Source organism: Glycine max, chromosome 8 (genome assembly GCF_000004515.6).
Source record: "Glycine max cultivar Williams 82 chromosome 8, Glycine_max_v4.0, whole genome shotgun sequence".
NCBI lineage: Eukaryota > Viridiplantae > Streptophyta > Magnoliopsida > Fabales > Fabaceae > Glycine > Glycine max.
The window spans coordinates 7,069,931-7,088,473 of NC_038244.2; the positions used below are offsets into that span (position 1 = coordinate 7,069,931).

Genomic DNA, 18,543 nt, shown 5'->3' on the forward strand with positions numbered 1-18,543 from the left:
CAGGAAGTGTATGAGAAGCGTATATTGTAAATTAAATAGAAATTGTTATTTGTATATATATTTTTAAAATAATTCTTATAAAATTTAAAAAACTTATTATACATACTAAATTTTAATTAAAATATAATATCTAATAAAAAATTTACTTTATTAATATATATTATTTATTCTTAATTATTACATCACAACTATATACTCATTTAAGTTTTATTATTATATTTATTGCACATTTGAGTTTATGTTTATATGTTATTTTATTAGTCCATTCAATCGTGACATATAATTTCAACTGAGATTATGGTCACTTCAAGTTTGATAACATTAGATTTAGAGACTAAATTAAGAAATTAATTTTAAAAATGAAATCGTTAAAATTAATATATAAGAAGAAACTGAATTAGTATTTTAGAAACTGAAACACCACGTCTATTAAAAAATATTTTCCACGCCAGCGTATAGAATGAATGCATAGATACTATTTCAAAGTCACATACTTTATTTTTAATAATATCTATTTGGTGACATCAACACGCACACCTCTACTCGATTCTTTTTTAGTATTTTAAAAGAATTATAATTTTTTAATTCATATTTTAAAAGAATTATAAGAATTGCCTTAAAAAAAATTATAAGAATAATAAAATACTAATAGGGCCCAATCAGTTTTGTGCCGGCGTCTCTCTGGACCCTATTTGCCACCATATTTGTTGTTATTATTATAACTTGTCATTCATAATTTAAAGAAGGAAAAAAAAAGTAGTAAAACATTGTGTTTTTTTTACAGTTCCTATTACTCTATTTTTTAAAATTGAAATTTTATATATTAAATTGAGATTTTACAGTCTTATATGTTATAAGCTTACTTCATTCACGCTACAATTTTAGTATTCTTCTATTGTGCTATACACTTTAGTTTTTTTTTTTTTTTTGAAGATACTATACACTTTAGCTATTTTATTAAATTTATAATATGAAATACACTTGCATAAAATTTTTAAGCCTCCTTTTTGTCATAGGTTTTAAATAATCTCATAAATTAGTCATTTTTTTTTATTTTGAGATTTATTTATTTTTAAATTAGTCACGCATATTTCATATTTTTAAATATTTGTAAATTGTGTTTATTTATGATATATTTTAATTACTTATTAAAATTTAATTTTTTATTTAGTTAAATTTAGAAATATTTCTTTAATATACCAATCTATTAATAATATTTTTTTATATTTTCCGTAGTGAATTTGTGTTTTTCTTGTAAGGATAATGAACTCTACTGAAAGTTGTTAAAAAAAATAAGATTGACTTTTTCCCGTGATAATTTAATGTTCAGTCCCAAAAGATGGGACAAATATAATTTTTTTTCTAAATAAATCTTTTTCTCATGTGGGAATATAATATGACCTTCCAGTACTATTTCGCCAATAATTTAAAAAGATACTATAAATTATTAAATTTTCGAAATAAATTATACGTTGTATCAAATTCTGACGAACATTTCTAGTTTATTATATTTCACAAAAGAACACCCCCTCGCCTCTCTGTTGTCCACTTTCCTTGGGTTGCTTCACATTTCATTATTTCAAGCAAAAATAATTTAGAGTAACAATACATCCTCAACAATTATTTTTATATTTTTTTTCATTGCATTATTCATTTTAACTGACACTTTTCTCTTTCATTATGTCTCTTAAATATAAACTTTAGTGTATAAACTGATCTATGAATAGCATTATCCAATAATTTGTTCTTATTGTCCCAAATGACATTGCATAAACATTAGTTAATTTTCTTTATATTTGAGTTCAGATGGAATATTATATTACACTAATCAACATAATAAAAATATCACGTTTACTTAAGTTTATGTTATTTTTATTTTATTTTAAAATTGATTCGAAATATTTTAAGACGGGACAAGATTAATAATATAATATACACAATATAAAAATAGAAATTAAAACTAAAAATATCATTAAAACAATTAATCTATAAATACAAAATACAAAAAATTATAAATAATCTCTAAAACTAATTTCATCAATAAAATATTTTAAAATTTATATAAAAATATCATCTAAATATGTCTATTTTTAACATTTTACATAAGAAAAATAGTTATACATTACATGCTAATATAATCATAACTCATTATATATAATAGGTTTGTGAACTTTTTAAATAATTATCTTAAAGTAATTTAAATGATAATTTGTGATTGATTGATAATATATAAACATTAAATTCATTTTACATTTATTAGTTACTATAATGGATTCTTTAAAAAAATTACTATAATAGATAATTTTATTAAATAATATAACTTAATTAGGTAATTTAACAATTTTCAACTACCCGCAAATTTTTTTTTCCAGTAGAGACAATGAACTTTTCTTTTGCGAACTAAGATTTTGTGTTTCAGTAATATTCATAAGGAATGAATGTGAAGTGCTGAACCTAAATTAGGTATGGGGACTCAGAAAGTGTCCAAAGGGGCAAGGGAGGGAGAAGGGCGAATGGATGACAATGGAGATGATGGTGACCCTTATGCTAGAGGAATATATAGTGTTGTATACTGTACATAGTGAATGACACACCTTTCGTGTTATGTGCTTTGCATGCAAGGAAGCCACACTCATCTCTTCAATTAAATTATCTCTATTATGGTTCATATGCATTATTATTCCATCACTCACCCTTCGAAAGAGTTCAGTCAATATTAAAATAGGCACATCCATCATTTGAAGCTATCATTTGCAAAATAGTATATATTAGGGGTACCCCAGGTTCTAGGGTTGAACTCAACTCACTACCAAGATATATTGGAACAAGTGTTGCACTCTAATATTTATTGTTCTTTAAATTTCTCGAACTGAATATATGGAAAAACCTTGTTGATAAAAAGATAGATAAATTTAGCTATATTTTTTTACGGAAAGTGCCAAAAAGTGTGTTGTTTCCTTTTCATCAAGCGCATAATGAAACTTAATAAAATATTAAAAGAGAAAAGGCAGAATCAAAATTGTAAACAACAATAACGTATGAAACAAAAATAGTACTATCAAAAGAAGAAAAAAATGTATAAAGTAGTCTTCTCAAAACACGTACGTAATTGGTTCAAGTATCGTTGTCCTAAACCAATGCTCATTATATAGTATATATGCTTTGATCTTCTCCAATTTTCAAAGAAAAAAAATGCCATTGCCAGGCTAACAACCAAACATGAACCGAGACGAGAACTAGGCTACCATTGCAAGTTACCTTGGAAGCTTGTAATAATTAAATGTTATCTATCTGTGCTCATTTGTTTCTCTTGCCCCACATCTATAAGTCCAATACAAATTTTAAGATGAGTCTTTTAAAAAAATCAAAATTATTTATTAAACTTATTATTGAGAAGATAGGAATAGAATGAGTTAAAATAAGAATAGTTGGTTTAATAGAAATCTATAATGAAAAAATAATTATAAGAAACAGAGAAAAATATTTTTTTTGTTGTTAATCAATTTTCTTCAACAAACACTATATCCATTGTGATTGTGAAAATCAATTACTGTTTTTGAGAATCAATTATATACGTGTTTAGGATTTTTTTAAACCACCAGTAAACATCCTTCTAAGAAAACACCAATAATCATCTAAAACCACCACTAATTAAATATCGATCATCTTCTGGCACCACTGCTAAATAATCATCATAAAATATTAAAAAGTGAGCCTTTCACTATTCATATTCATTCATTTTTTAAAAATAAAAATAAAAATGTGAGACTCACTTTTTATTTTTTCTACCTATTCTTTTTAGTTTTTCATAACTCTTTTTTTTTAGACAATCTTATTCAAAGTACGATGAAACATTAAATATAAAATATTTCTCTTACTAATTAAATATCATCTTCGGATAGCACTGCAAAATAACCATCACAAAATGTTAAAAGTGATGCTTCCGGCCTTTCAGTGTTCATTTCCATTCTTTCTTTTTTACAGAAAAACAAAATGTGAAACTCACTTTTTATTTTTCTACCTACTTAATTAATTCCTATCTACTAAACACACTCCATTTCTATCTCTTTTCTATTTGCTCTCGTTGTTTCCTTTTAAATTCATCCCCAAACCATTACCTTATCTCTTTTATTAATTAGTTTAACCAATCATATTAAAATGAAATAGCCTTCGAATTTACCAAGAGCCACAAATTAAGTAGGTGCAGGCTAAGGGTGGCAATTTTAAAACCTTTAACTAACGGAAGAGAGGTGCTTCAAATAAATTAGTAAATCAGGTTACTATCTTATATATATCATTAGCATCACAGACTATTAATTTAGAATAACTTGTGAAGTAAGGTGTTACGTAATCTAGGTCTATTTGATAAATTATTATAAAAACTCATCAGTATAAATTCAACAATAAATGGAATTTTCTTTTTGGTATGTATTAAGGGTGTACGTCTTTTGATTTGATTGAGAGTCAAAAACTATTTCCTTTCAAGTTGGAAAGATCATGGAAGTAGATATAACTTTTTCCCGTCATTTTTTTTTTAAAATACGCACAGTTTGAAATCAAATATCTGTTAATATATTTATGGGACTAATTATTTATCAACTATGTCAGATTTATTATTGGTACAATAAAAGGAAATTTTGGCAACAGAAACATGCAAATGTTAACAAATAAACTTCACTGATAATGGCTAGAAGTACCATTTATAGCTACAAAACATACTGATCTCTTCAATAAAAGACTTAAAAGTGTTAATAACACTTGTTCTAATTCTTTATTTTTGATTTTTTTTTGTGATGGGTTAAAATTTATTGAAAAATCATCAATTTTTTAATAAATTAAAGAAAGAAAAATATTAATTGAGAAACAAAACTTATCAAAATTGATAATTTTCATTAAATTTTAACCAATGAGAGAAAAAAATATAAAATATTCAAAAGAAAATCTCAGAAAGAATATAGCTAACCGCTGCTTTTTATATATAAATAGATATAGTATGCTTCTAGAAAGTTAGTCATGCACGGAACTGATGGAAGTAATGAAGGATACAATAATCCATCTCGTTTGTGGTTATTATTCTCTTTCTTATCAAACCTTGTTTTCGTCTAAAGAAACATGATAAGAGGCTAGAAACCTTTCTTCTAAGAAGTCAAAACACACTCTAACTCTTGTTTGTCGTTCAAATTATTATACAAAACATTAATTATTGCTGCCAATGAAATTTTAAATAATCACTCGTGGTCAAATCCTTATTTTGAAACCTTGTAAGTAAGCTTTGTGTCCTTATCTAATTAGCTAAACCAAGAAAAAGACTCCAACAAGTGTGGTTGAGTGATCTTAGACTTACAATTGCGAGCCTAATGACCAAAGAACTTTGAAAAGATACATGCATTTCACTCTATTCTTTAATCATTTCACACTTTTGATTGTCGTTGAATGGTTATTATTGTTAATTTGTAGAACAGATTTAGCGATTTAAACTTATGAGAAAGTTACATAAAATCCTATTTGCTCAAATGTCATTTTCTTGTGTGTCGAAGAAATTGCCAGGGTGCAAAACTTCACGAGCAACTACTGTGGTCAAGGTTTGACTTATATACCATAAAAACAAAGAGAATGATTGAATTATGAAGCAATTAATTAGTAGTCTCATCAATAGTAGAAAGATCAGGTAATTAAGGTAAATAAATAATCGCTTAAAAAAGGTGAATGAAAAATAATTAATTAATATTAGAAAGATCATGTCATGAGGTGAATAAATGCAAGTATACAATTGTTGGATTTTTTATGGGTCAATCTTACCAGCGGTTGAAATATTACAATGTAATAAGTGAAATAATGAACTATAAATATTATTTTTTTAAAAATATTTTTAAAAAAGTACAAAAATTAATTTTAACACTAATGCATATATACAACTTGTGGATGCACAAGTACATGTTTAAATTCTAATGCTTGAATACTGATCAAAATTTTATAATGCTTTAATTGTTTTTTTTTTAGGTTCATGTAGTTGCAGCAATTTTTTGTTTTAATCCTTTTGGTGCTTATAATTTAAAAATATCTTATTTTAATTTTTATATTACAATTTTCTTACCCGTTTAATTCTCATGGTCAAGTGTTGATTAATGTTGTTTGAGATGAACATGACATAACTCATATAATCCACGTTGATCTCAAATCACACTAAACAGTTTTAGACTTACATATGAAATAATATATGAAATTATTGCAAACCAACTTAACTCTTATTAATATACATGAAATAATATAAATATATATTTAGGGATTAAAATCACATTATGATATACAAGGGAATCCAATTGGTACGTCACAATTGAAATTGGGCTAAAATTAGACTCTTTTTTTTTACATGAAAGACTCAACTGATAAATTAAAATTTAGGAGACTAAAATTAGATAATTACATGAAGAATCATAAGTGCAAATAAATCTTTAATTTTTTAATCCTAAAAAAGTTTTTTTAAAATCAATAATATGAGATGTGCTTATGATTTTTTTGTTAAGTATAGATGTACTTATAGTTGGCTATTAATTAACTATTTATTATTATTTTTTTATCAACTAAAATTTTGATTAATTGATGTTAATTTTAAATTTTACATAACTTAATCTTATAATTTTATATTAAATTTTTATTTAATATATTGTATCACATTAAAAAAGTTATTTAATCATTACCAATTGAATAAATATTAAATTATTAAATCATCAATTAATACTTTTACCAATTTAATCACCAGTTAATTTTATAAACGTTCTAAAGAACATTAACTTTTCGTTATACTTTAATACTCTGACATTATAATGATATCATGTATATAAAATCCCATTGAATTGAACATTATCTGTTTATTACAGAAAGTAGATGCTGTCCATTTCTTTCCGGCCTCTCCATTTTTTCATTACTAAAGTTTTGGAGAAATAAATAAAATAGATCGACATAATACATATTAAATAGAAAATATCATTATTTATTTTTTCAAAATCATAAAAATGAAAGAAATGGAGAGAATTTTTTCCGTAGATACTATTATACAACAGATTTTAGTCAATTGCATAGTGTAAAATATGAAGCCAAACCAGATGGGGAGATGATAGGGCTCAATTGTTTTTTCCTATCTTGTATGCACTTTTGTTTCTTGTCCCCGAGATTTATTTTTTCTTTCTTTTCTTGTTTCATAATTAAATGCCTTGGATTCGATCTTGAACTTGTTCACCAACTTGCGTGAAGCTGTTTGGATGTGTTCCATTTGTGTAGAACATGGCCATAGACATCATAGAATACTATGTCAATTTCAGTTTCAGTGACCTTCACAGACATGACTCCTTGGCCATCGTAGTAGAACTTCATCTCTTCTGGCTTCCACCAGTTCACAACACCCCTCCACGCCTTTGACCCTCCCCCGCAAGTCAAAAATTGAATTGCACTGAAATTCAAGTACATATAATTTAATGGTTAGATATTACTCTAATTTTCACTACATATATATGTAACTAAGCATATACATACTCTTGAAAATAAACAAACCTGTCAAAACTGCTTATGTGTTGTAGGCAGTGATCGTGTCCATTTATGTAAAGATCAATGTTGTTTGCCTGGAAATCAATAGAAACTTAAGTAACAGTTTGTGGAAGCTAGCATATATAACCTTAAAATATTCCCTGCTGCTCAGGAAAGAAAAATACAAAAGTTACCTCAAGAATTGGGAGAAGCTGCTTTACAAGCTCATCCGTATTACCGTGCACGCCGGCACTTCTAATTGTATGGTGACCCACCACAATCTTCCATTTTGCATTTGATTGTTGTAAAGCTAAATCCACATCCTATTTTAGTTAAGTGTACAATGATTAACCAATTTAATTAACATGGAATATATATATAGATGTAAAAGTTAACGGATATATATACAACGTACAAATGATTCATATATACGATTTTTTCTTTGTATGAATTTACATTTTATTTTATATATATTGTTTATTTTTGCTTATCATTAATTACATAATAAAAAAAAGATCGATTGCCTTCTTTTTTTTTCTCTTTTCAAATTTCATTTGCATTACCGTTATGGTATATATAGGCTATGATCAGTCAACTCATTAGGAGGAAGGTCTAAGGAATAACTTCACGGATAAAACACACATGAGACAAGACCCAAGAGGTTAGGTCTAATGCAGATGAAACTATAAAAGGATCTCCACTTCATGAATTAGGATAGTTTTACTCACACACACTTCAAAAATAAAAACACACATTTAAAGATGATTTTGACAGAAATTCACTCCTAACTTTCTCATTGCACCACCGTGCCAAGATCACACCCTTGCACTGGAGTTTGGATTCGATTACTCTTAAGCTCTTACGTACATCACATCATCATTACTATTTCGAGAAATGATAGCTAACCTTGAGTAGGTTGGAAATGTATTGTTTCCGGGGCAATATGCCACTCCAATCATAAACATGGTCCTTAGGTTCTATGAAGTATTTGTCCACAAACGGAGTAGTATCTACAAAGAAAAACTCTGCAACTTCTGAAACAAAGAATGTAAAAAGGCACTTGACTTCATGTTACTTGGATTTAATATTTTAAGCCTTATATAAATTGAAATTAAGAAGAAGAAAAAACAAAAGAGGTTGCTTTTCACCTGCATTTACAATAAAAGATCTCAGGCAAAGCCATCTCTTGTCAAGATTTGTGAGGACAGGACTCAGCTGTGCCTCAACATTACCCCTATAGTCGTGGTTTCCCAAAACTGCAAAAATCAAAAATATTAAAATAAAAAAATAAGACATTAATCTCATTTCTATCCACATTTACTTAAAAATATAAGGCTATGTTTGTGGTTTGAAAAATATTTTTGCAAATTTCAATACACAATTACAATTCTAATGCATAAAATGAAATAAGTTCTTCCAACTAAAATTTAAACATGCACTATTAAGCATTCCTTTCAGGCTTTCACAGATTGAAATTTAGAATTATGAAATAGAACTCTTACCACTGTACCATTGCTTTTGCAAGCTAGAAGCAGTATCAAAGTCTGGATCATCTATGCCTGTCAAGCCACTGTCATAAAAATTGTCGCCGGTGGAAATCACAAAATCGATGTCCAATTGTTGTCCAATAACTCCCATCTAGAAAAAAAAAATCATTTTTTGTAGAATAAATTATTGAACTGAGGCAAAAAGACACATGAGGAATTCACCATAGTTTGCTAGCAGACATAGAATTGGATTGGATTGGATTGTTGGTCCAAACAATTCTTAAAATTGGTTGCTCAAAATATTGGTCAAATTGGTAAAAAAAAAAAAAACCTATCAAAATTTAATAAAAATTGGTTACAAAAACAATTATTTATATATAAATTTAGATAAACGCTAGCTATTTATTACGAATGGTTTTTCATCAAAATCACACGACTGTATTTTCAGTTAAAATTTCTTAATTTTTTTTAACTTATTAGTCAACGTTTTTTTTTTAAATGTCAGCATTACACATCAATTTTCGTGGGCAATTGCTTCATATCACAATGACACAATTCGTAACAAATGACATCACTCAAGAATTTAATAGTATTCTATAAAAAAAATTATAAAATTATAAATAATTATTATAAAAATTAATAAAATTTATATATATATATATATATATATATATATATATATATATATATATATTTATGATTAAATAATAATGTATGTACTTGCTTTTTCAACACACTAATAAAGTAATAGGTTATACAACACACTAATAAAGCAATAGGTTAAAATATTTGGACAATCTACAATTTTATCAAGTTTATTAACATTAACCATTTTTTTCTCTTTCTATTATATCCTATCGTATTACTTACAATATTTTTTTTTCCTTCTCTCACAGCGTCATGCCAAAAATCATTTTCGTAAAATAATCAATGAGATATATAATACCGACCCAGATGTTTCGGTCTAAATAAGAACTAAACTACTAGCGCGTGCATGATTGGCCTAATATATCATAATTATTGTTTTTGGAGTCTCATTGCTGTATTAATTAATTAATGGATAAAAAGATTGTAAGGAATCTGTACACATGCAGTGACCACTTTGTGTCTTTCAATGATAAATTCACTGTAAATTATTAAGATTGCATTTGCATACACAGGCATGGAAAATGATTGTTACTTATACACTCCAATGGTGTAAGCACACCATGCCAGAAATAGGAGCAGAAAGTTGTGAAGACAGAAATGTAGTGAATTAATAAGAATACAAATACTATCGTTGTTGCTGATCAGCAATATTAAGCGCACAACACTCATACACTAGTATATGCGTTGGTTGACGTGTAATTTCATGAGGAGTTATTAGGTTCTTCAAATCTTCCCAATAACAAAAAAAATTAACAACTAACCGTAATATTTGTTGATAAAATAAAATGTAATTTACCTGGAATGCAACTTTGGATTGGTTGTAAGCTCCTTTTCTTCCCCAATCTCCAATGACCAAGAAGCTAAGTGACCCATCTTGTTTAAGTGCTTGTTCAAACCGCTCAAGCACTGCCGAGGAAACAACCAAACACAGGGCTATGGTACCAATGAAAACAAGCTGCAGCCCCATATGTTGAGGTCAGAGAATTTGATGGAGAAAAAAGAAAGCTTTGTGTGTGGATTTTGATTGATTAGTATAGCAAGTGGCGACAACTTTATGTATAATTATGTCTAGGAGGGTATTTTCAAACATCACTAACTGAGTGGTGTGTTATAAACGCAAATCATGTGACATGTGTATAACTGGAGAAGATCAGAAAAACAACATACGCATGCGCCATGGGGTCCATTTGTAAATGAGAAATCTAATCAGATCATTGCTACATATGTTTTTAATTTAATTTTAAGAGAGTTCTGTTCTTATCTTATTGTAGAAATGAACATCATGATTCATGCATTATTATTATTATAATATAAAATCAAGTTTTGAGATACATAATCGTAGTTGATTAAACAGCAAAATCTTTTTTAAGAAAATTAGTTATTTGATTATTTTTAATTTTTGTTACTAACAATATTTTTAGTAGATGAATTTATTTTAGATTTTTGGATTACTTTTTGTGAGTCTCATGCCACATGAGATGAAAAAGTTTATGTTATTTTTTGTTTGTGTAGAACTCAATTTGGGATTTGTACCCACAAAAATAGTTAGAGAGAGACAATATTAAAAAAACATTATGTTTTAAAAAAAAGAAGAATTTTTTTAAGAATTCTTTTCCTAGAATCCAACCTTGAATGTAAAAAATTATTTAACAAAAATAATAATAGATATGATAAATAAATTTTTTTGAATTCAAGAACATGTTCAAAATGCTCTAATAAAATGCGTATACACGGGTTAACAGTTACTGATTTCTTGAAATGTTCCCTTCACGTAAAGATGAGCATCAATTATTGATATTGATGGATAAAGTATACTTTTTAGATGATATGACGAATTAATTAATTATTATTTTTAACCAAAAGAAGTAGCGTTGTTCTTTCTTGGCAACAACGATTCCTTTTTGGCCTATGCTATTTGAAGTTCCGAACTCGAAGGTGGCATGTGGCTTTATCTGTTTGTTTAATTTATGAAGCATCTATTCTTATCTAAACAACGATTTCATGATTACAACTTCCACTTTATGCTGCTCATCATCTTAATTATTTGCGTTATGGTTCTGGGTTTTGAATCTCTTTTTAGTTTATGTTTTTACTAAGCATTTATAGTCCTTTAATTTTAATTTTTTGAAATTGTTGTAGTTCTACACCTACTGAATTAATTAATATTGTTCCAAGTCAACATAAACTAATTGTGAACAATCCAATATGCAAATAAATTGCTTAAGGGCAGCCCATTATGTTGACCAATACTAGTTTGGGTCGAGGAATTAATCATCCGACACTTTGATATTTAACCTGCACAATGCTCTCACCAAATGATTTCAACACCTACTGCTCATACACCCTTCACGTACACTTAGGGTTCTAAAATACTTAATACAGAATAGTTAAAAGGACTCACTTTGAGGATTGGCAAAGGGGACGAAAGAGAGATTTGTGGGTTATACTATAGGAAATGTGCATATAAAATATAGATAAAAAAAATTATCATATATAAAAGAATAATTTTAACTAATTTGTAATTTTTATTCTATTTTAGTACAAGCATTTGGTATATATTGACTTTTATAATAATTATTATAAAAGTTATATTTTGAATAATTTTTAATTGATTGATAGTATAAAAATATATACACTCACAGAAAAATTTAACACTGGATAAAAATTATATTATTTGCATGTTATATGTATAAAAAAGAGTGAAACTTTGATAAACGGTTAATCTAAACATTTTCATTCTTATAGTTAACATAAAACACATTATATATATGATTTTTAAAGTAATTATTTTAAAAATTAATGATTTTTAAGTGTGTTCATTTATGGTTGATTGGGGGCATAAAAACTATCATAGTATTAGTATGTTTTAATTAAATTCATAAAAAATAATATATAATAATATTTAATAAATTTTTTAAAATCGTAAGTATTCGATTAGAAAATTTTAAATTATAAAAACCTAATAAAATGGTATAACTTACATATTAATTAATTGTTACAGTATTATTTTCTGCTGGATACAAGGGGCTAAAGCCCGAAAAACAAACAACTAGCTAATAGAAACAACATTGGAGTTGTCAGCTAACAAATCCATGGAAAGAATAGCAGGAGGAATGTCGTACAGGTCCACACCAAAGTCGTGGTTAATTCCAAGTTTTGCAAAATTATCAGTCACCATATGTTATAAATTCATATCTTATAGATTAGAATACATTTCATATAGTATTTTAGTAATTAGTTAAAAAAATATCTTTCAACTTTCTAAACTTACTCTTTTTTTTTAATCAATGAACGCATGAACCAATCGGTGCAAAATTATTTTAACTCAAGTTTAAATTCTAGGTATTCAAATGTGTTAAACTTACTTTTTTATGTTGTTTATGTATTTAAATTGTCTTAACTACTTATTCCTATCAATCTAACATTTTTATTTTTATTTTTAAATTAAATTATAATATTTAAAAAAATATCAATATTTATTTTGAATACGGTTACAAGACAATTGTGTATATTTATTTTGAGTAAAAAAAACCAATATAAGTTATTAAATAATTAACAATAAAATATAATTCTACGTGATTTTTCAAATGATTTTGTAATTGCTAATTAATTTTATTTTTAATTATCAATATCAATACATGATTATATATATATATATATATATATATATATATATATATATATATATATATATATATATATATATATATATTTTTGGTTACATGATTATATATCCTATGTTTTATCCTCTTTCCTATTTTGTTTTTCACTTTTTCGCGTTGGAGAGTTGGAGAAACAGGAGGAGATAATCTAATTTGTGCAGATAGTCAAGGCCATTCACTGCATAAAGCTGCAAACACCACTGACACACTGTCCTTATTCTATGAATAAAAATTATTATTAATATATCCAAATATACTATAATTTTGATTATACTTAAACAATTTTTAATCATATTCAACAGTTTAAAAAAAACTTTATTAAATTTTAAACTCAATTAGACAATTAATATATCTATTATTAAGACAGTATAGAAATAGAAATCTGGCTATAATTCTTGAATTCCACTATTCTGAGAAAAGATATGAAATATTAGATGCTGCTGTTGATCAGGTTTTGTTTCGTGAATTCGAAGAAATATTTTATATACAGCTCAATTACATTTTTAACATTTTGCATGTAAATGGGTGTAATAGGAGAGAAATTGGACATTGATTTTGTGATCTCAACGGGGGATAACTTCTACGACAATGGATTAACCGGAGTGTATGATCCATCCTTTGAAGAATCATTCACCAAAATCTACACGGCACCTAGCTTGCAGAAGAAATGGTACAACGGTAAGCAACATTAATTTTAAGTGGGACTTTATAATTGTAAAGATTATGATGGAAGCAAAAGAATAAAAGAAAATTTAAAACAAAATCATAGATGTCTCTTTCTTAAAATTGATTAAAAATATAAGGTTTAAATACTTTTTTTAGTTATCATAATTTAATTATAATTTTTTTTTTCATTGCAAAATAAATTTTGGTGATTTTAGTACTTATGAATTATGTTTTTTTTTATTAAACCAGTTTAGATAACATTTTAAATTAAAGCATAACTTTATCCTGTATTTCATGTTTTGTTAAGGCATAAATAAAACTCTTAAGATTCAGCTATACAGATTGATTCTCTAAAAATAAAATCATAAGATTACGTTTAGACTAAACAAATTGATTTACATAATCACAAACTAATACTACGGGATACTAATTACACATAATTGCACACAGATTTAGTTATCTCATCATGATCTCATTACCCCCTTAAGTTGAAGCATGTAAATTACATATCTCTAACTTGCACATCAAAGAGGTGAACTGAGTGGGACCAAAAGACTTAGTAAAAATGTCAGCTAATTGTGTATGTGTAGGAATATAAGTAGGTGTAATATTGCCAGTGAGATACTCGCCGCAAATGAAGTGACAGTCCACTTCGATGTACTTGGTGTGCTCATGAAAAATTGGGTTCTTGACAATATGAAGTGTTGCTTGACTGTCACATAGGTTGAGAATGAGAGATACCAAGACTATGGAGAAGACCTTTTAGCCATTTCAATTCTCCTGTTACAACTGCCATGGATTGATACTCAGCCTCAGCACATGAGCGAGATATTGTTTGTTGTTTCTTAATTTTTCATGAAATTGAAGAAGATCCAAGTAGAACAAACCATCAGGTAAGGGACCTACAAGTTAAAGGACATTCAGCCCAATCAGAGTCACACCAACCAGATAGTTGCAGGTCACAATCCTTATGCAACAAAACACCCTGTCCTGGATTTCTTTTCAGGTATCGAACAACACGGCGAGTAGTCTCCCAATGAGCCTCTTTAGGCGCCTACATAAATTGAGACAACACATGCACACAATATAAAAGCTCAGGTCTGATAAAATAGAGGTAAATGAGACGACCTACTAACCGCCTATACTGATCAAGATGAGGAAAAGGCAAGTCTGCTGCAAGTGTCAAACGATGATTTTGTTCAATTGGCACATTTGATGGCTTAGCTCCCAAAAGTCCAGTTTTGGCTATAATGTCCAAAGCATATTTGCGTTGACAAAGAAAGATATCCGCGGAAGAGCGCGCCACTTTAACACCTAAGAAATATTTGAGGATCCCCAAGTCTTTCATGTGAAAGAAATTGTGTAAGTAGGCTTTAAATTCGATGATAGCTTCATGATTATCACCCGAAATGATTAGGTCATCAACATACACCAACACTATAATATGTACCCCTGGTTTTTGCAAGACGAAAAGAGAATAATCAGAAAGAGATTGCTGAAATCCGTAATGTTTTAGTGCAGCAGATAACTTGGCAAACCAACAATGAGGTGCTTGTTTGAGTCCATATAAGGACTTGTTAAGTTTACACACCATGCCATATTGTTGAGGAAGAAAGCCAAGAGGTGGCTTCATGTACACAACTTCCTCAAGGTCCTCGGGTAAAAATGCATTGTGCACATTCATCTGATGTAATTCCCAAGCTCTTGTGGTTGCTACGGCTAACATTGTGCTTACCGTTACCATTTTTACAATGAGTGCAAAAGTCTTTGTGTAATCGATCCCCTCCTTTTGATGATTGCCAAGAATTACTAACTGTGCTTTGAACCGTTCTACACTTCCATCAAATTTATGCTTTATTTTGTACACCCACTTGCAGCCAAGTGGTTTCTTTCCTGGAGGCAATTGTGTGACTGTCTAAGTTCCATTGGTCTCAAGTGCATATATCTCACTTTTCATTGCATCTCTCCACTGACTGTCTTTCACTGTGTTAGTATAAGTGACAGACTCCTTTTCCTATGAAATGAATGCAAGAAAACACGATGTGCAAGATAAAAATTGTCATAATTCACATAATCAGTTATAGGATAGGGTGCACCTGAGTCTGCCTTTGGAGAGGGTGAACAGTTGGATGGGCTCAATCTTTTGGTGGTATTTGTCACATAATCTTGTGATCGAGTTGAAGGTTGTTTGGTTCTATGTCCTCTACCCAATAATGGCTTGGTTGGTGATATAAATGGAAACAATGTATCTTGTGTGTCCATATTTGGTAGAGTAACACCGTGTTCATCGAACCCCGCATCTGGCTCACCCCATCTATCATCCATTGTCATATCACCACTTTCTTCAATACCTCATTTGTGATTCATTTCTTCTACACCATCAGTCACATCATCAACAATTTCTTCGCAGCTCCAATTTTTAGGAGGAACATCTTTTCTGGTAGTAACATCAATAGAAAAAGGATACTTGATCTTAATGAATTCAACATCTAGAGAGACAAAAATCTCTTTTGTTTCTAAGCCAACAACTTCCACCCTTTCTTGCCATATGGGTAGCCAATAAACACGCATTTCTTACTCCTACTTGCAAATTTATCATCATTCCTTCTTTGATTATGGGTGTAACATAAGGAACCAAATATTCTCAAATGTTCATATGCAGGTTGCTGCCCATGTAGCATCTCATATGGAGTTTTTCCATTCAAAATAGTGGAAGGAGTTCGATTGATCAAATATGCTACAGTTAAAATACATTCCCCCCAGAACTTAATAGGAAGATTACCTTGAAATTGCAGTGCTCGAGCCACATTCAAAATATGTTTATGTTTTCATTCCACTCTCTCATTTTGTTGGGGTGTTCCGGTGCAAAATGTCTGAAAAATTATTCCACAATCAAGAAAATATCTTTTCATGCATGTGAATTTTGTCCCATTATCACTTTTGAATATTTTGACTTGTTTATGAAAACGCCTCTTAAGCAGAGCAAAAAAATTGTGAAGCATTGTCGATACTTCTCGTTTATCAGCTAATAGGTATACCCATACAACACATGAATAATCATCAATTATTGTCAAAAAATAAAAAGCACCACAAGTAGAAGGAGTTTTATATGGTCCCCATAAATCACAATGAATTAATTCAAATGCATTACTGGCTTTATGTTCACTCAAAGAAAACTTCTCTTTAGTATGTTTGGCTCTAAAACATACTTCACGTGTTTTATTGACTACATTGCTATCTTTGTGTTTTCTAACCTCAGGAATTAACTGGGTGATCTTCAAGGAAGGATGTCCCAACCGTTTGTGTCACAAGTCCATGGAATGCAAACCATCAGTTTTGTAAGCTTTCACATTTCAAACTCCTTTGAAGAAATAAAGCACATCCCTCTGTTCACGTGCTCCAATCAATGTCCTCGAAATACGATCCTGAACAACACATAACTTATTAGTGAATTGAACAACACATTTCAATTCTTCCATCATTTGTGAAATAGATATCAAATTGAAATTCAATTTAGGCACATAGAGAACATTAGTAAGTTTTAAGCCTCCATCTCGCACCACACTTCCTTCTTTAATCGTTGTTGTATGTTGTCCATTAGGAAGTCCAACTAGACAACTTTGAATATCTCATAGTTCATCCATATGATTCAGGTTTACAGTCATGTGGTTAGAAGCCCCCATGTCAATTGTCCATATATTGATATCATGTTCACTTGTCATCTTGTCATTAGAGTTTGTTTTCTGAGCATTTAATAATTCTACTAGCGTCTGCCACTGCTTGATAGTAAGCCCAATCAAACCTGAACTATCTCCTTCTGAGATCCTGGTGTTTGCACTTGTTCCACCACTATGCACAACATTTGCACGCTCTGTTCTTCCTTTTCGTCGTCCAATTCCCGGGTTGTCGTTGGAATTCAATTCATACGGTGATGAAGTCTTCTTCACAATTTTATGTTCTTCTTGCTTATGAGACTCATTCTTAAGACCCTCCTCTTCATGATGACTAATTATCACTAAATTTCAAACAAAACCTGTTGACTCTGATATCGTAAAGGATTCTATAACAAAATAATTTTATTTTGTATTTGATATTTTGCTAAGACATAAATATATATAAGAGAATTACAACAAAATCTCATAAAATTCAGCTATACAGATTTACTCTCCAAATAAAACTCTCTCAAGATTACATCTAGACTAAACAAAATGATTTACATGATCACATGCTAATAATACGGGATACTAATGGCACATAATTGTACACAGATTCTATTATTTCATCGTGATCTCATTATAAATAATTAAAAAATAAAACAAATATAATTTAAAAGGACTAAAATTATTTTTTTACAAGGATGAAATTAAAGTAAGAAAAAGAAGACTTTAAATTACATGAATTAAAAAATTATTTAAGCAAAAAATATAATTCATTGTATTTTTTTAAACTCTTGGTTTTGTGAAGTTTTGGGAAATCATGACTACAGGGAAAATGCCAAGGCACAAATAAGCCCTGTCCTTAGATACAGAGACAATAGATGCGTGTGTTTCAGATCATAT

At 28.7% G+C, this 18,543-nt stretch overlaps 1 protein-coding gene across 1 annotated transcript; it reads right to left on the reverse strand.

Annotated features, from left to right (window-relative positions):
• Positions 1 to 6,849: 6,849 nt before the first annotated feature.
• On the reverse strand, positions 6,850 to 10,864 carry LOC100787655 (purple acid phosphatase 8). The gene is made up of 7 exons (XM_003531085.5): positions 10,453 to 10,864; positions 9,024 to 9,159; positions 8,670 to 8,777; positions 8,428 to 8,555; positions 7,716 to 7,844; positions 7,549 to 7,616; positions 6,850 to 7,447 (listed from the first exon to the last, which is right to left on the reverse strand). The coding sequence occupies exons 1-7, from the start codon at positions 10,621 to 10,623 to the stop codon at positions 7,234 to 7,236; spliced, it is 954 nt and encodes a 317-aa protein (XP_003531133.1). The 5' UTR covers positions 10,624 to 10,864; the 3' UTR covers positions 6,850 to 7,233.
• Between the last annotated feature and the right edge of the window lie 7,679 nt (positions 10,865 to 18,543).